Here is a 19,471-nt window from a genome sequence, read left to right as displayed (position 1 = left end):
AGGGTGCCCTTTGTCCTCACTGGCCAGGTCTTGGCTCTGGTCGGCACATCAACATTGAAAGGTGGCTGCTCGTTTCTGGGTTGGGGGTGTCTGAGACAATGAAACATCACCTGGGTCATAGGCATGGTGGCCACATGTCCTGGATTTTCTAGAATGGGCTCACCCTGTTGTCCTCATACATACCCTGTGCCCATTGAACTGTCCATTAGGACTTCTGCTGTGGGAAAGCATGGTCGTCAGGGTTGTGGGAGAGCCAGAGACGGGCCTCAGGGGCCAGGGAAAAGGCCATGGTGTCCTGCCCAAGGCAGGTGAGGCTGGACATGGCAGAGCCTGTGGGGCTGGCTTCCGGGTGGACTTTCCAGACTTCCTAACCCTGAGTTCAGGCTCACTCTGGTCTCCGAGTTGGAGCAGACTGAGCAGAGCCCACGCTGGGCAGATCCTATGCCAGCCACCGTCAGTAGACTTGTCTCCTCGAGCGCATGCTCCAGAGATGCCAGCACGGAGTCCTTGTCTCTCCACTTCTCCCTCCATCTTTTCCCTCTCGCCTGGTCTGGGCCACCTCCATCACTCTCCCAGTCGCGGCGGCCTGAGAGAGCACCTTAAAATGTAGATGGCATCTTATCATTTTCTTCTTTCTTTTTTTTCCTGAGACAGAGTCTTGCTCTCTCACCCTGGGTAGCGTGCAGTGGTGTCATCGTAGCTCACTGGAACCTCAAACTCCTGGGCTCAAGCGATCCTCCTGCCTCAGCCTCCCAAGTAGCTGGGACTACAGGCGCTCGCCACCATGCCGGGCTAAGTTTTCTATTTTTAGTAGAGATGGGGTCTCGTTCTTGCTCAGGCTGGTCTCGAACTCCTGACCTCAAGCAGTTCTCCCACCTGGGCCTCCCAGAGTGCTAGGATTACAGGTGTGAGCCACTGCGCCCAGCCCATCTTATCATTTTCATGCTACAACCTTTCATTGGTTTCCCAGCCTGCTCAGAATGAAATCCAAACTCCGCTACCCAAAAAGCTGTGCCTGGTCTGGCCCTGTGGTGCTCTGGGCCTCAGCTCCCGCCTCTCCTCCTGCCAATGCTCTGAGAGTCTGCCAATGCGCCGTCCAGGTGTGGTGGTGGACACCTGAGCTGTACAATACGGCAGCCCCAGCCACCTGTGCCACTGAACGTTTGAAATGTGGCCAGTGCGACCGAGGAGCTGAATTTTAATAATTTAATTTTAATTAATTTAACTGGTCCCATGTGGCTTGTGGCTCCTGTATTGGACAACCTGATGCTAGACCCTCTGGCCTCCTTTGGTTCTTTCTCAAGGACACCAAGAATGTTCCTGCCCCAGGGCCTCTGCACTTGCCATTCTCTCCCTGCAACCTCTTTTTCCTTTCTTTTCCTGGATAACTTCTGCTCATCCTATAGGCCTAATTGAAATATCTCCTTCTCTAAAAAGTCTTCCCTGGACCCCAGTTTAAATACCATCTTTCCTCCGTCACGCGCAAAGCACACTGCACTTTCCCTTTATAAATAGCATCATGATTAGCACTTACCTACTTATTATTTGGATTGTTTGTTTAATGTCTCTCTCCTTCCCTTGCATCAATGAGGGCAAGACTTAAGTTGTGCTCGTTGCTGACACCATAGTGCCTAACTCTGGGCCTGGCACATAGCAGGTGTTCAATAAACGTTTGTTGAATGAATGAATCAATGAACAAATGAAAAGGGAAAGGAAGAAATGCATAAGAGGACCAAAAGGGCTAAGGGCTTCAGATTTAGACACACCTGGGTCATCTGCCACCTTCTAACCATGTCATCTTTAACCTCTAAGCTTCAGTTCCTCCCCCTATAAAAAGGCTATGGTACTAGTACTTGTTTTGTAGGGTTATGGGGAAGATTACCTGAGACGACAGCTGTAAAGATTTTAGCACAGGGCCTGGCTTGTAGCAAGCTGCTATTGTCATCATCATCATCATCACCGCAATGAATCTAACTGTGGCTAGTTCTGTATTCGGGTAACACCTACTTCTAAAGAACTTATGGAGCACACCACCTGTTTCCGGCTCATCCACTTCCTTTTGCCCCCAGGAAGGCAGGTGAGGACACTGACACCTGGAGAAATGATTGGTCAGGTCAAAGTCACCTGCTACTTAGAGAGTAAAGCAAATGCCACGTGGGCTCAAGCCTTTGGACATAGTAATGTCCCCTGGGCCTCAGTGGGCTCATTTCTTCCAGGCCGGGTGGTGAAAGCTGGGATTCGCATCCCCCGGGGCTGCTGTGGGTGGATCAGAGGGGATTCCATCAGCACCGAGAAACTTGTGAGGGCTTTGTTCACGGGTGGGCAGAGCTGCAGTTCACAGACCTGGCAATTCCGGTGCTAAGGCTCCAAAACCAAACCAAAACACAAAAAACACCGAAAAGCTTTTGTCAACCAAGAGCCAAATAACCTGAATCCTCAGTCGATGGTTTGGGACTTTAGTGAGAGAAAAAATAAACCATAAGAAACGGTTCCCCTGTGTCTGCCCCTCTGCTCGCCCCTCTCAGAGGCCTGGGAAGTCACCGTGTGCTCTGCCCTCTCTTTGCAGGTGACTGAGCTGAAGTCCACAGAGGGAAGGGACTTGCCCAGGACCGCGTCTCCTCCTGGCCCCTGGGCCAGGGCCTTTGTGCGGGACTCAATTACTAAAGCAATAATATATACACCATCATCTTTAAAAAATGAAAGCACCCAAGTTCACCTTCCTAAACCTTCTTCACCTGCAAAAGTGAAGCAAGGAGGGTTACTTTTCAGAATCAACAAGGTTATTCGAGATCCTCCATCACCTCATAATTACAAACTTGACCTACTTAGCTCAGATTCTCCTTAAACATTACCAACCACAAGGCTTCTAATAGCAATTATTAGGATTATGACTAACAGGTACTGGTTTTTGTTTTTTTAAGAGACAGGGTCTTACTCTGTCACCCAGGCTGGAGTGCAGGGGCATGATCACAGCTCGCTCTAACCTCGAATTTCTGGGCTCAAGTGATCCTCCCAACTCTGCCTCCCAAGTAGGTGGGACCACAGGCACATGCCACCACACCTGGTTAATTTAAAAAAAAATTATTTTTTGCAGAGATGGGGCCTTGCCATGTTGCCCAGACTGGTCTTGAACTCCTGGCCTCAAACAATCCTCCTGCCTTGGCCTCCCAAAATATTGGGACCACAGGCATGAGCCACTGCACCCTGGTTGTTGGAACATCTGCACTGGTGGCATATGCCAGGTGCTTTGTGTACATTGTTTCTCAAACTCACCCCAACCCTGCAAGGGTCACATGATTGTATAAAGAAGTGGAGTCTTGGGAAGATCAGGACTCCATAGACCCAAGCCGCGGTCCCAAAGTTCCATGCACACACTCTCTCACCACGCTCCTCCCCACTGTCTTCTCCAAGTCTGTGGTGGTTTCAGTCCATCAGCCTTTCAGGATGGTCCTAAAAGAGTGATCGAGCCCATGTGTCCAATGACAGCACTGACATAGCCTTGGTTACTTACAGTCTTTGATGGTGGCCTTGGTCTCTTCAGCATCATTAAAAAAGGAGTAACCTGGGAAAGAAAAAGAAATCCACAAATCTTACCATGTAATCTTGGTTTCCGCTGGCCAGGCCAGGGGAGGTGTTGGAGGGAAGGGGAGTGACTGTCCCCTCTGAGAGGTGTTTCATTTTAGAGGAATCTTGGAGACCATCTGACCCTAAGAGGTGATAATCTTGTTTTTAAAGGTCATTTGGAATGCAAGCCTGGGGCTGGGTCTCCCAGCAGCCCCTGTATGTTTTCTGAGCAGGCAATGGGGTGGGCTCTGACTGGGGGGCCAGGGGGGCTGGGCTCTGAGCTGAGCCGGGCCGCTGACCCTGTGCAGTCTTGGCCAGTCACCCGGTCTCTGGGCTCATTGGTTTTCTCGTTGGCAACATGAGACAAAACACCGGCTAAGCTCCTCTTTGGCTCTAAGAGTCCACAATCTCCGGTGTGGCCTCTAATCCTTTTGGGATTTGAATGCCTGTTACATGCTGGTCAAAGGAGAGAGCTGCAAGAGGGCATAAGAGGCTCTAAGAAGTGCAAAATCCAACATGAACACCGAGCTTAACGAGGATTTGGAAGATGGTGTCCCAGCCTCGGTTCCCTCCTCTGTGGAACGGGATGGTCTGGGGTTGAGTTTGGAGTTTCAGATCATGTTTTCAGGTAGCAGTATAGGCCAAAGGACACCTATTTCCTCTCTTGGTGTCCAACATGAGGACTAAGTTCCTATTTACTAAGGAGGCTGGATCAGGGCACATTTGTGATTGTTTATTTCTGGTGCCATGTTTTCATTGGAGTTGGTCAGCCACGGTGCCTCGGTGACTCTGCCCACAGGGCCAACCAAGGACAGGATCAGGGACTGATGAGGGACTCGTTCCCTTCCTACACCCTGAAAGCCACTCTCTGCCCCCACCCATCCCGCAACCTTGCCTTCCAGTGACCTGAGTCCCCAGGTTCCTGGGCCCTTACATCCTACTGCAATACCCTCTGAGCCAGATGGCGCCTGGCCCAAGAGCCCCCTCAGGCTCCTCTCCATGTCAAAATGGCCTCGTTCTGGGTCCTGTTCTGCCAGAACCCTAATCTATGGGGTAACATAAAGCTTACACTAGGTAATAGCCACTTCACTGTATAATGTGTGGTCCAAACGGAAACACCTTTGAGAATGAAAAGCAGCACGGTGCTAATTATAATTATTCCAGGATAACAGGTGAAAACGTGTCCTGGGCAAATGGGGACAGAGGAAACTTTGGTCACAGTACGCATATCTCCACAATCAATCCACAGTACACAGACCTGCTGAGAAACACTGCAGGAGGGGTTTCAGAATGGAGCAGGGTGGTGGAGTAGACAGTTTTACTGCCCAACATGAAACCCTCTTGGCAGAAAATGCCTGAAATTCCACCACTGGAGGTGGCACTGTGGCTCCAGGGAGTCCTTAGAATAAGAAGAGGCAATTTACAGCATTTAAAAAAACAGGTGGCTTTTAGTTTATTTGTTTTGCGCAGATCCCTGAGGTAATGGGACCAGGGACAGATATTTTTTGATGTGAGAATTGCCAGTCCTTATATGCTGTGCCAGGTAATATTTCACTGAATTCTCCCCAAAAAAGCCCGTGGAGGTGTGTTTCATATCGCATTGGACAGATGAGGCAGTGGAGACTCAGATAGGTTAAGCCACTTGCCAAAGGTCCCATGGCTGGGATGTGTTGGAGCCAGGGTTGGAATGTGGGGCTTTCTCATCTCCAAACCCTTGTTGGTACTGATTTTCTGTGAATCAGCCTCTGGCTGTGTGACCTTGAGGAAGTCACTTAACCGCTCTGGACATCAGTTCCTCTATCTGTGACATTGGGACACAGAATTAGATGTTTTCAAAAAACCTTTCTGGATTGAAACAAAAAAACAAAAAAACAAACCATGTTCATCAACATTCTGCTCCCAAAGGGCATGTTGAAGGGATAATGCTACTGGCGCCACCTTCTGGCCACTTGATGCCTGACTATTAGGAATGTGATGAAATCCCAGTTAGTTGGACTCTGGAAACTAGAAGAGAAAGGGCTTGTTTAATTCTATTCGCCTTCTGCTCAACGAGAGGTAAAGCAGAAACCCCGTTTTGTCCATCCTTTATGGTTTCAAGTCTTTATGAACACACTGCGTTATTTTGTTTTTATCAGCCTTGTTCCTGGGCAGTCCCTGAACGTGTTTTTTAGTTTTTCTTTCTTTTTTTGAAAAATGTACTCAACTTGCTTTCTTGCAACTTGCTCCCTTTAACTAAAATTCTTAATTCTAGCACACTGGAGCTTCCAGTTACTGAGAGGTTTTGGTTAGCAGAGAGTTCTAGATAATGCAATTTTGCTGAGCGAGTCGCATTGTGGGGAAAGACCTCTTGAAGTCGTTTGGTCCCAATCCCAGGCCCCTCCCCTCGAGGCCTGGCCCTCTGGACACTGACCTTGCGTGCGGATGTTCTGGAGGATGAAGTACAGGTACTCCCCGCAGATGCCGGCCGCCTCCACGAACTCCTCCTGCGTCATGCTGCACAGCTGCAGGCCGCTGACGTTGAAGTGGCAGAAGGAGATGCAGTTGGTATCCAGCTTGTACTGATCGCAGCAGAACTGGAGCCACTCCCAGACGTGGCGCTTAGTCCAGTATTCGGGGTGGACTGATGTCCAGTAAGAGTCGCAGGCTGCACCAGAGGAGAGAGAGGTCAGGGGTGACGGTCCCTGGGAGAGCCTTTGGGAGGGCCCCGAAGGAGGCACCTGTTATGGTAACATCCTCATTCTGCATCCAGTGAGTTGAAAGGGCCTCCAGCCCTTGGTGGTCTGCAGGGGCCCAGGTCACCTTCTACTCTGTGGAGAAACCCAGAGGGACTGGCTCCTGCAGAGGGACTGGCTCCTGTGGATGGACTTTGGGGCCCCAGAGGGAATGACGGTGGTGAGAAGTAACCAGACCTAGTGCCGGTGCTTAGAAGACAGGGGATCTAGTGGAGAAGGGAAGAGAAAGGGCCTTCGGTTGTTTGGTTTCAGACAACATGGTATCAAGAGCACAAAATCAGTAGTCTAACAGGCCTGGGTTCAAATCCTGATTTTTTCCACTTGGGCAAGGTCTGTAGGCATTGAAACCTCAGTTTTCTCATCTGTGGAATGGGGATAATATGCTCAACTCACAGGGCTGCTGAGTTTGGGATTAATGTACTCAACAGCCATGTCCCATTGTTCCCAGGAGAAACTGACACAGGGTACAGAAGAGGTGAGGAACCAGGTACTCGGTAAGGCTCTTTGACATAAATAATTCTTGTATTTGCTATGGCATTGGTTCATTCATTCATTCAACAAAAAGAGCTTTAATTTCCTTATTGGTAAAATGGGGATAATTATAGCACCTCTACCATAGGATTGTTCTGCATTGAATGAGTTAATTATATAAAAGTACTTGGAACAGAGCCTGGATGATTTTAATGCTATTGTTAACATTATTGTTGAACATCTACTGCGTGTGAAGCAATAAATTGTGTGTTAAGGATTCATGGTAGATAAGACAGGTTTGGTCCCTGTCCCCCAGGAGGTCATGGATGAGGAGCTTGAGTGTCATGGAATAGTTCCCCAAGATCCCACAGCCAGTGTGTGGCAAAGCTGGGTTTGAACCCCAGCCTGAACATGAAAGCCACTGCTCTTCCCATCCCATCGTCCTGGTCCTCAGAGGGGCAGGGCAGGGCAGAGATGGAACCCAGAAAGAGAGGCAGAGACAGATGCCGATGGAGAGCTGAGAGAATGAGAAGGCTGAGGAGAAAGGTGGGGGGCAGAGAACAGCTAAGCTGACATGGACAGAAAGGGCCATTTGCAAGCTGTCACCCCCACAGCAAACAGCAACGGTGCTATTGCCACTCCCCTTTCAAATGCTGCATTGGCTGCCACTGTCCCCCACAGAGCTATGGTGCTTCTGATCCCAGGCAAAAGGTGGGTCCTCTGCCCTGCCAGGCGCTACTGCTCACTAAGCACCAGCCGAGGCATTCCCCGTCCTTGTCAACGTCATCTCAGGTTTCTCACGTCCTCCCAACAATCCTGTCCAGGAGATGCGATTGGGCTCTTTCACAAGGAGGAAAATGAGGCTCCCGCTGAAACTCAGAGCCCTTCCAGAAATCTCTTTTCCCACTGAGGAGTGGATTGAGGGGCAGTTGAGCCTAAACAAACAGATTTGTTTTAATTTATTTAACAATTTTCACCACAGTTTTATAGGCATGAAGATCAAAGAGTCAACACTGTGCCAGTCTGGTCAAGGCTGGTGTTGTAGCCTCTACACGGCAGAGGAGAAGTGCCAGGGGCCAGTGAGGCCGACGACCCAGTCCCTGCTCTCTGCTCACTGGCTGGAGCCGGCCCACCAGGCCCCCAGGGGTGCTTTGCAGTGGGCAGGGACTCCTGGGAAGACAGGGGGCCATTCCTGAGTCCGATCTGTGCTTTTATCTACTGATTTCTGGCTTGAGTAAACGTAAGGGGCCTTTGGACTTTCCTGGTATTCTGATGAGAGATGTTTATGAGCCTTGAAATTCTTCAGCCGTGGGTCCTGCGCTGGGCCCTGCCCGAGATGGCTATCTGTGTGCTGCAGTCAGAGTTTATTCCCTTTTTTTCTGTCTTTTAAAATTTTTAAAAACTCAAAGACTTCATTGGATAAATGTTACACAACATTCTTTAACATTTAAAACTCTGAGCATACTTAAGATGAGAAACAATTTTTATCATTCAAGTCTACGAAACAAAGGAGGCTTATGCAGATTTGAAATACAGACAAAAGGTAGCATGAAGCAGAGCTTAAATATTAAGCAACTAAAGCAATGAAAGTGAAATAGCAGCGTGGTAGGTCTAAATTTCACATACCACCAAGTTTCATTTTTTAAAAAATGAAAATCTGGTTCGTAACAAAACACCTGTGAGAATTTGTCATGAGAAAAACAATATTTAGATACTCAAAACCTGATCTCGCCAAATTCGTTTGCTCTATATTATTACTTCTTGGTCATTTCCACCACTCTACACAAATAAGGAATTCTAAAGCTTAAGTAAAAATCTTGATTGTACAATCCATGTGTAATTCCACCATGGCTTGGGAGTTATCTGGCTGTTGGAGTGAGCCTGGAAGGTCCTGCTGGTGCTATGTGTGAACAAGACAGACCCAAGGCAAAGCTCTAGGGCCTTACGGCGCAGGACGCCCTTGCACAGTACAGAGTTTGTTTCTTTCCAAGGAAAGGTTTCACCAGGTCCCCATTCCCCTCCCCTTTCCACATCCCCCCTTGGTATTTTCTTTGGCACTTGCAGAGGGCCATATTGTTGTGGGAGCCCAGAGGGCCTCCAGCATTCGGGGAAATGCGGGGTGGGGAGTAGGCCCCGACAGGAGGAAGGTGTTGCTGGCGCTGGCTCCCAGCTCCCCAGCCCTGACGTTGAAGCTCCCCACAGAGCAGCTTTGTGTGCCCCTTGGCCCCTGGCGCGGAGCCAGGCGGTGGTGGCAGCGGCTCTCTCTCACCAGCCAAGTCCTTCCCACAGCCCCATCCCTGAGCTGGGCAGGAAACGGCTGTTCTCAGTGACACCAGGGCACCCAGGGGGCGCCTTTCAGTGGTGGCGTGTTTGCACAGCCCCTTCCTCAGGAGGAGGAGGAGGAGGAGGGCTGCAAACGTGAGGGAGGCCGGCTCATCCGGCTCCCAACCGCCCCTCTCCTGCTCTGCTCCCTCAGGGTGGCATCACGGCCCAGCGTCTCCCCACAGGGGCTTCCCCTGGCCTGGGACGTGGAATCCCGTGTAAGTAATTCCTGCTCATCCTCCGGCCCGCAGCTCACCGGCCTCAGGCACCCTCCGCAGAGGGCAGACGATTCACCCCTTCTCCCCCTAGACCTCGAACCAGGAGCGCCCCGAACCCGGCCTGGCCCACTGTGGGTGCTTAGTGCGTGCAACCCACTGACGGAATGTCAGTTATCATCTCCACTTTACAGGGGAGGAAACCGAGGTTCTGGGCAGTGACGTGGCCCCTGTAAGGCCGCACGGCCAGTCAGGAAGGGAGTTAGGCCCCTGCCAACCCCCCCCTGCCCCCGTCTCTGGACCTGGGTCTCACAGTGGGCCTCACTCTTCTTGGCTGGGGAGGACCCAGGTGGACACACGTCGCAAAGACTGACTGAAACAGGGTTTGGATGCAGGCATTAAAATGATAAACATGATCTAGGTTTGGAACATCAGAAAGAGAGTGGAGGGAGGATGACGACAGCGTTTACAACCCTGGTGAACAACGCGAAGCAGACCCTTTCGCTACTTGGAAGACATGAACTCAGGGCAAAGAAAAGGAGGGGTTTTATACCCACAGAATGGATTATCCTTCAGAGGTTGCACTGTCTGGAAATGTAAAGTGATCTTCCCAAAGCATCTGCCATTCCTAAAACAATCTAAGCTTTCTGGGGAAGCTGAGCGAGGGCCCTTCTGCCTGGCGACCAGCTGTGGCCCGCCCGGGCCTGGGAGGCTTAATCCCAGTGCCCACAGGCCACTATTTAGCATCGGGCTCTGCCAGCTCCTTTGAAGTCTGAAGTGGGTCAGGACACTTGTTTCAGAGCCAGCTGCATTGGGAAGAAGGATTGAGGAGCTAGAGGTAGTTTCCAGCAATTCTGGGAGAATTCTCACATGGTATATATTTAAATCCAGAAGGAGGACTTCATGAGCTTTCAGAGCGGGGCTGGTGCACCCAATGCCCACAGGGTCAGCAGGTGACGCCCATGCCTGGAGGGGCCCCAGGGGGAGGACGGTGGGGCTTGGGAAGTTCGTGCTCAAGCGGTCAGTTGCTGCCTGACTCATTGACCACGGCCAAGTGAAAGGTGGGCCTCGTGTTGCCAGGACCAGATTGTCAATTGAAATCTCCTGATTTCTATTTTTAAGTGTGACAACTTATTTGATTTTTAACAAATTTGGGGAAGCCCAGTCAAAACTCTTCCATGGGCTGGATCACTCCTGGCCGTCACTTCACGATGAAGAATTCCACAGGCTTTTGGTCCGCTATCTTTAAGATTATTGTTTAGAGTGGGCTTCTGAGACTTCTGAGGTTTTTTTTTGGCATTTGTTCATTTTTTAGTTAAATAGTATTTTCTTCAAGTTAAAACTTATCTGAAAAAAGTAGCCCTGATTTGCTGGGAGTGGAGGTGAAGGTGGAGCTCCAAGGGCTCCTTGAAAATTAATGTTCTATTAAAAGGAAGTAAATTACTTGGAACAGGGCCAGGCGTATAGTAAAGGCTCATTAAATCCATCCATTTATATTTGTCAATGTTAGGGCTACCTCCTGGGCTCCCCATGCCACCACTTTGGTTGCATTTCCTAAAACACTTCTAATTTTTTAAAATGTGTATGCAAGCAGCTTTGTTTCTTTCCAGATCTTTGGCTTATTTTCTTCATAAAAAATAAGGAAATTATAGTAGAAACCAAGCTAATTTGTCTTTGTATTGCCAGCATGCGTAAGGTGGCCTAATGCTGTCATCTTTGGTTTAAAAGATGGAGGCACATGTGAGCTGGTATGACTTTTTAAAATTTCTGATCATCAGGACACATACTAGGATCATTCGTCTGAGACTGGGGCAGAGGGGAGGGTAGTGGTGAGGGTGCTGTTTCCCCAGAGTGCACAAGAGCAGGTTATCGAAGTCACATGATATTCATTGTGCATCTTCGGTAGAAATGCCAGAGGGTGGGTCCATTAATCCCTCACATCCATTCTTTGTTATAGACAACTAAAGTCTTCTCAATGGTTCCTAAAAACCCATTTCTAGACAAGTTCTTTTGCCACGTCTTCCAAAATCCGTTTCTAGACAAGTCCTTTTGCCATCCCCAAGCCCTTCCTATATAGAAATTCTGGGGCCAACACTGTTTATTTTCTTGGAGCCTCACTCAAAGCAAAAATTATTGGGAAAATTTTCATTTTTATATTACACCAAAATAGATATGCTGCAGAATGTCAAATTTGCAGATTGCAAAAGTAGTTTGAACTTAGAACTTTGAGCCATGTCCCTCTGGAGGACAACTTGATTTTTCTCCCCACCCGATTGGGGAAGCGTTGATGGGAAAGTGCGTGAAGGTAGATGAAGCTGCCACAGCTATAGGGATTCACTCACTCTTGTTCCCATCCTCCATTCTAGGATTCTGCCAGTGGTCCTCCGGGGGTGGAAGGGACCTTTCGATCGGAGTCGCAGGATTGTGTGGGGTAACTAAGCTTGGGCTGTGGAGATGGACCTCCCTAATTTGGAGTCCTCATTCTTCAACTTATTAGCTGTGCAAATCTAACAAAGTTTCCTAACTTCTCTGGATCTCAGCTTCCTTCATGGATAAAATAGAAATAATAATTGTAACCTCCTAGGGTGTTTGTTGTGAAAAAGTAGCAATGCACATAAGGAACAGTATCTGAACAACAGTAAGCTTCCAGTGTAAGTCGTCTGTTATTAGTTATTATTTGGGACTACATTTTTTCTCAGGGAAATGAGGCCTTCCTTAGCCTAGCTGAGGAATAAGAACAAAGCCAGCTCAGGGCTTGGCTAGGGCGAGACAGACAGTCTGGGTCAGAGGAGGCCTGGGCTAGACAACTTCGGGCCATAATTAGCACGATTTACTAGCATGGGGAGCTGGGAAAGTGTTTTGCCTGGGGCAGCACCGAAGAGAGGTGGGGAATGAACCGGGCAGCAGGGGCCCTGTCAGTTGCAGCTTTGTCACTGGAAGGAAGGGCTTTACGAGGGAAAACCTGAAATGATAAATTGCTTCCAGGTTTCCTCCCAGAGCCAGCGTAGCACCAACCAATGCCCTTCCTGGCTTCCCAGCCTAGCCTGTGGGATGATTTAGACCCTGAGATGAAAAAGCAAATCCCAGGATCCATGCAGGAAACTGGACCGGGAAAGAGAAGGCCAGGTTGGGTATCCGCAAAGGGCCATGGCCTTGGGTGTGTGGCGTTAGGAGAGGGCAGAGAGAGCCAGCCCCGCCCTGAGTGGTCCTGTCTCTGTGGCCTGGGAGGTTCGGGTGCATGTAGGATGGGCTAGAAGTGGCTAATGAATGGTGAGTCCTCCTGGCGTGTGGCCTCTGCCACAGGGCTCACCTCAGGCTTTCAGATGACATTGTATTTGCTTATCTGGTTTCGGTTTAGAAGTTCTTCGACTCTTTGCTTTGCTTTTACTCTCAAACTTCTATGCCTAGCGCATGGATCTTGCTTAGAAAAGCCCACGGGGGATCCAAATGCCTCTTTCCCGGGATTTCTGGACGTTAATACCCAAGATCAGTGGGGTTAGCACCTTTTTGTTTTTAACAAAAAGCTCTTTCTTCAGATAAAATCTCACATTTCCTAATAATAGCTGGCGTATTTATTGAGCACTTTGTATGCATGTGCCAGTCACCGTGCTAAATGCTTTGTGTTTTCTCGTGTTGTCCTCAACACAACGCTATGAGGTCCTATATCATGTTGCCCATTTAACAAAAGAAGAAAGTAAGGCCAATGTGTGTATGTGTGTGTGTGTGTGTGACCCTTCTCAAGGTAGCATGACAAGTAAGTGGCGGAGCTAGGAGTAGGTTGCATAGGTGTATTCTACAGCCAAGCCTTAATAACCACTGTGCTCTACTGTCTTCAGAGTTAAAGTGGAGGAACCTGCTTGAGGGTGGGGGTGGAGGGGGAGAGCTGGAGCCTGATCTTTGCAACTGTCCCCACAGCTCTCTTCTCTGGTGGTCCTTAAGGGACCTCCTGGAAACCCCTAGAGCTTATCGGGAACCCCATTCTAGAAACCTCTGCTGCAGACAAAGTATCAGCAAGATTCCAAAGCGAACCAGGTATGGTGTGCTGACATGGCCACCTTGGCAGTCAGGGTAGACACGGGTGGTACATGGAGTTTAGGAAGGTGCTCCAGAAGGAAAGGAGGGGTGGGGTCAGGATACCAAATGACTTGTCAGAGGTTGGCTGCTGGAACTTGATTGGAGAAATAATCTTTTAAAAATACCATATGCATGTGAAATACACGCAGCCCCCCACTGCACTTGGATATATTTTCCGATATTCATAATCCCTTATTCTGAAAAAGGTGAAGGCAAGGCCAAGGTGGGTTAATGAAATTATAGAATATTTTGCAATCGTGAGCATCCACCTTCAGCCTGAGTGCAGCCAAGCAGAAGTCCTGCCTCAGAGGGCGGGGCAGAGGCCTTTGTGGTGAGCACATCAGGGCACAGGGGCAGCCACAGCTGCTAAAGCCGTTTGGAAAGTTTTTGTGAACAGCTGGTTTTCCTAAACAGGCTGAGTATACCTCCCCGCCCCTCCATCATCTGTCTGGAGGGCACATCCTTTCGTTTTCCTTTTCCCTCCCTTTGGTCTCAAGTATCTAAGCTGTCAAACGATCTGAATTGGGAAGCCTGAGATTGAGACTCGTGTTACTTTTGTTCAATACGAAAAATGAAGAGAGGAGGGAGAAGGCTGTTTTTCCACCTAGCTGGGGGTCAGGAGGTGTTCCTGGCTACCGCGAGCCCTTCCCACGTGCCAGGCACTTTGCTAAACACTTTTTACACTAAATCTCATTCAATCCTCCCAACTCTGGGAGGTGGATTCTGTTTCAGTGGAGCAAAGCATATCTCAAAAACCTGCTGGAGGTCCCATGGCTGGTAAGAGGCAGTGCCAGCAGATGAACCTGGATGAACAGGATGACAATCCCGAGGGAGGCCCTGAATTCAGGACGGAGTTTCCCGGGAGGCGGGCAAGGACCTCAGGAGAGATGCCACCAAGCCCGCTGGTCACTGAGCAGGGAAGGTTGGCAGAGCAGTGTCCAGGGGCAAACCTAGCTGTCCCCTGACGCCTCCCTTACAGAGAGGGCTTTTGCAGAAACTCAGAGCCGATGCGCCTCTCTGGGTGGCAGTGTCCTTGCTGGAAAAGGACAGAAGGGCCCTCTGGCTGTTCCTCCCACCGGAGGGATGCTGAGGGGGGCTGGGGACTGTGAGGCTCGCCGGGTGCCCAGGCAGCTCTGAGAGAGGCACTCACTCAAGGCGAACATTTCTCACCCACCTTCAACCTTTGGGAGGTCAGAGATATTCGGCTTCTACTGAAATCCAGGGGGCCAGGTGGCTACCCAAAAGCCTGGCTCATCCCACAGGGAACGTTAGGAACCTGGGACACTCCTGAGGGATGTTTTATTTTCACTGGCCTCATGCCTCGGTGGGAATTTCTAGTCTCTCAATGGGTACTGGGAAGAGAATGCTATTTCTTTGATGTTGCCTGATGCTGGAATCAGAGAAGCTTCTGGAAGGAATCCTAGCAATGACCTGGTCCAACTTTCATGACACTGTTGCTAATGCAGAGACCTCTGCCAGGAGAAAGCTGTATCTGTGTATCCAAGACTAGGTCGGATTTAAGCGATCTGGCAGCCCCACTGGCCATCCCTCCTGTTAACTCTTCATTTTATTTAATTGTGGTAAAATGTACATAATATAAAACTTACCATTTTAACTCTTTTTAAGGGTAAAGTTCAGCAGCACTAAGTACATTCACACAGTTGTGCAGCCATCCTCACCATCTGGCTCCAGAACTTGTTCGTCCCCCCAAACTGACACTAATCCTTTACTATTTAAAGCACTTTCGTGTGCTTTGCCATGTGCCAGACTGTGCCCCAAACGCTCCCCATATATCAACTCATTTCATTCCCGTAACAACTCTACAAGGTAGGCATTGCTGCCATCCCGATTTTACAGATGCGAAAACTGGGGCACGGGAGGTTACGACGGCGCAGCTAGTAAGTGCCAAAGGCGACTTCACATTTAGCGCATTCGAGCTCTTCATGAGTGCAGGGCTGCTGCTCCGATGCCCAGGCATTGCTCAGGGCAGGTGGTTGAGGCCATCCCCGCCCACTGCCACCCCAACTGCCAGCCGGCGGAATAGGCAGGGAGGGGGCTCCCACGATGGCAGTCTTGGCCTTGTGCATGACTAGCGAGAAGCACCTGGAGCTGGGCCCCACCATCATGGGACACACGGGGAGGGGACAGGGACCTGAATGTCTTCATTTTCCTCCTTGGATTTAATCTGTTAACCAAATTTCAAGGGACAGAGATGGAGTACATTTCTCACTGTCTTTCTGGGAAATGAGGCGATTCTTAGGTCTAAAGGAGAATTGCACGATGTATCTGCATGATTCCAGTCCAAATGCAATGACCTAGAGCTTTCAGCTATGGGGAGAGATTTCATGGTGCACGTGTGTGTGGGATGGGGGCAGACACAGGATTGCATTGTGCAGGCAAGCGCCTCGAGTCTGTGTGTGCCCTGGCCCTGTCATAGTGGCTATTTTGCAGCATTCTTGGAGGCATGGTCTCTCCCGGATGCTCCTGCCTCTCAACACTGCCTTCTGACTCCTGCAGAGGATTTGGGCTCGGTGAGGACTGACAGCTTGATTAGCACTTGCGTCACGGCAGCTCAGGCTGTGCACCTGCCGTTCCAGCCAGCCGGGTTTGCTGTGCTGTGCAGTCGCCCAAGCTCCTCAAGGACAGGGGCCCTCAGAGGGTTTCTAGGGCAAAGGTCAGCTGGCCTCCCTCTGGCACGGGATGTGCACAAGGTCCCAGGCTTCCTTCTCAGGTGGAGAAAACTGGGTGGAGAGAGGAGGAAGGGTGGGGAGGGAGGTCTGGGGGACAGCGAGGGGACTCATGTTTGCTGAGCACTTGCTTTGTGCCAGGCTATAAAGTTTACACACTTTGGCTCCCTCAATCTTTGTAGCAGTTCTCATCATCCCTGTTTTAGGGGTGAGGAAATAGAAGCTCAGAGAATAATGATAATATTAATATCAGTGACCACAGTGTAATATTATAAGACAGGTGCTGAAGTCAACTTGCATGGAACTTAACTCACTGTGAGACCTTGGACAAGTAACTTAACCTCTCTGTGCCTCAGTTTCTTTATCTATAAAATGGGGATAATAGTTGTTCCTTCCGATAGGGCTTCTGGAAGGATGAGATGGTGCTTGGCATGAGATCTGGCGCACAGCTAGTGTTCAGTAAAACCACGATGGCCCAGCAACTGCAGCATACAGGCTCTGCTCTTCTGCTACATTGTTTAAATATTATAATAACCCAAAGATATTGGCATTATCACCTCCATTTTACCTGGTAGCAAAATGAGGCTCAGAGAGGTTAGCTGAGCCCCCCCACCCCATCACTACCCAGGGCCACAGACAGGGAAGACACTGCAACAAGGAGTCCAAGTGCCTCCTTTCTGCAAGAGGCTGCCCTTCCTCTGCCTCAGCCTTCCCCGGCCCTCTGTCCTGAACACTGGCATTTCTAGGCCCCCGCACAGCCTTGTGTGCCTGAGGCCAATGCCACCTCCTCTCCAAGCCCGTCCCTGTTGCCCTCAGATGGGCTCCTCTGGATGTACATACCTGCCTGATGCTCAAAGGCAGGGTAATACTCCTCATTGCTGAACAGATCGGTCCATGACATCAGGGGGTCGCAGAATGACGCGTTGGGCAGGAAGGTGCTGTGTGTCACTGAGTCCAACATCACCCTGCAACAGTGGAGAGGCTGTGAGGAGGTGTGGGGTGATGGGTTCCCGAAGTCACGCTGTGCCAGAGCCCCCAGGAGGGTGACACTTGGTTTTTAATAATTATAACAAACAGACGCTGCCCACTAGGAGCCAGGCAACCCCTAAGTGCTTTCTACGGATGACAATATTTAATCCTTGCCACATCCTATCTATCCCCATTTTAGAGATGAGAAAACTGAGGCAGAAGGGTTGAGACGATTGCCCCAGTAGCATATCTAGAAAGTGGCAAATTATGCAACACTGCGTCTTTATTTAGTTCTCCTGTTTGCTCACACCTGATCCCCTGAACTCTGACTTATAATGTTGAACAATATGCTTCTGAAAACAGGGCAAGAATTGCTATTTTTGATTATACTCACAATTCTGAAATCTGAAGCTCTGAAAACTGAAAGTAAGTGTGTGTGTGTGTGTGCGTGTGTGTGTGTGTGTGTGTGTGTATGTTTGGCGCAATCTTATTTCCAGGCAAAAAATAGTCCTGAATTGATATTATATAGCTTTATATACTGTTTACACACACACACACATATATAATGATATATGTTATGTAGTTTTATAACTATAGTTTTATTTATTCCGCTTAATGACAATTCCTATGCTACACTGCAGAAATATTAATGTTTGAGCAATCCTGGACTCCGAGGGGCATTCTGTATTCTGCTGTGTATATACTCGGTCACCTTCCTGATACCTGAAGAATTCTGAATTCTGCAGCACAGCTGTACCCAGGGTTTTGGAGAAGAGCGTGTGGACCTATGACAATTGTAACAAATATTTCCCTTTGTGTTCCATGCTGAGTACTTCGGTACTTTAGCTTCATTCTTTGTGTCTGCTGAGAACAACACTCTGAAATAGGTACTGGTGGCGGTTCCATTTCATAGACAAGGAAGGAAGGGAGGTTCTGAGGTTCCAGGTAACAAGTGCAAAACCACCCAGCTCGCAGGTGATGGAGTCCAGGTGGCAGCCAGATCCCACGATCCTAATTGCTGTGCCCTACTCCCCAGGCACGTCAGCGGGGGCAGGGAGCTTCGGGGAAACGTGTCTGGTTGGTGCTTGGAAGAGGGCAGAGGAGAAGGGGCCCGGAGCCTCTGCCCACATGTACTCTTGCCTGTGCCAGTCTCAACTTTGCCGCGTCCCGTATCCCAGAGTTCAGAAAAAAAGAATCCGGGTTTGGTGGATTAAAACAATCTGCTTGCCCAACTTCTTTTTTTCTGATTCTTGACATAATGTTAACTAGATCGTGTGTTTTTACCCCCCTTTTGCAAGGGGACACAGCACCTCAGGGTCATACCACTGGAAAGTGTCATGAAATATTAAAAACACAGAATTTTAAGATGGTCCCCAGCTAATTCTTCATCTAGTCCCACGAGGAAAAAGAAAAAAAATCCTTAAAGAAAGTAAGTATCCTATTGATCAAAAAAATTCCTAATTTTTATATAGTTAAATTCAATTTACCAGGTGATCTTTGTAAAATACCAAATGACTTTTGAGAGCTTTTCGTCAGGCATAGATAGCTCTCAAACTTCTGTCATTTGCCTACCGTGCTGATAAATTCACTCAATCCATATACTACAAGCGCCATTATTTACCTAAAATATTTTTAAAAAATCAATTCCCTTGTTGTTTACTGTAAATATGTTTATTTCAAAGGAAAACTTTTTATCATTAGTATAAATCTTAAGTCAGTATTCTTTTAACATTCATGAGCGTTTAAATAAAAATTGTTCATCCATGCACCACCTAAATCAGGGGTTAGCAAACTACAATCAATCCAGCCCGCCACTTATTTTTGTATAGCTTGCAGCTAAAATGATTTTACATTTTTAAATGGTTACATTTTAAATAATTATATAAGTACCTACATAAGATCCTTGATTTTGCCTTTTTGGCCTGCAAATCCTAAAATACTTGACCGTTTAAGAACAGGTTTGTAATCCCTGGCCAGATTCATCCGGCGTGTCACCAGTGATGTGAGTACTACATGTTGGAAAATACTGAATCAGTCCGATCTCTTTCCTCATGCCCACTCTTTTACAGTTAAGGAAGCTAGGGCCCAGGGCATTTGTATAACTTGCTCAAGGTCACAGAGCCAATGGATGGCAGAGTTAAGTGGTAGGGAGGTCCTTAGTTTTCTGACGCTCAGCCCATCTGCTTCTGTTTCTGAAAACACAGTTGCAGCCCAGGCTCACTTACACGGCAAATGGAACCTAATACCAAGAGGGGCAGGATGCGCGATTCCGGAACCAACGACCAATTCTTTGGGGATGCTTGCAATTCTACCATCATCATCACCATCATCATCCAATGTGCATGAGAACTGGGGTCCAGATATGCATATGTAATATAACCAAGTCTGAATTCTCAGACTTAGGCACCTTTTCTGGGCCATCCCCCAGGAGTCTCCA

At 48.8% G+C, this 19,471-nt stretch overlaps 1 protein-coding gene across 4 annotated transcripts in view; it reads right to left on the bottom strand.

Annotated features, from left to right (window-relative positions):
- The window catches only part of ELF5 (E74-like factor 5 (ets domain transcription factor)), a 30,294-nt gene that overhangs the window by 5,603 nt on the left and 5,220 nt on the right, over window positions 1–19,471 (bottom strand). For 2 of the 4 annotated variants that reach the window (XM_012649591.1, XM_012649590.1), the window contains exons 2-4: window positions 16,906–17,030; window positions 5,975–6,208; window positions 3,512–3,562 (exon numbers count right to left, since the gene is read on the bottom strand). In XM_012649591.1, coding sequence (XP_012505045.1) covers window positions 3,512–3,562; window positions 5,975–6,208; window positions 16,906–17,026 — 406 coding nt within the window. In that variant the 5' untranslated portion in view covers window positions 17,027–17,030. The remainder of the gene's footprint in view (window positions 1–3,511; window positions 3,563–5,974; window positions 6,209–16,905; window positions 17,031–19,471) is intronic. The other 2 variants (XM_012649592.1, XM_012649593.1) reach the window with 2 other exon arrangements.

The sequence above is a fragment of the Propithecus coquereli genome, unplaced genomic scaffold (genome assembly GCF_000956105.1).
Source record: "Propithecus coquereli isolate 6110/MARCELLA unplaced genomic scaffold, Pcoq_1.0 Scaffold30, whole genome shotgun sequence".
In the NCBI taxonomy this organism is placed as follows: domain Eukaryota; kingdom Metazoa; phylum Chordata; class Mammalia; order Primates; family Indriidae; genus Propithecus; species Propithecus coquereli.
The sequence above is the reverse complement of the archived record's forward strand: the minus strand, read 5'-3'. Positions and strand labels throughout refer to the sequence as shown.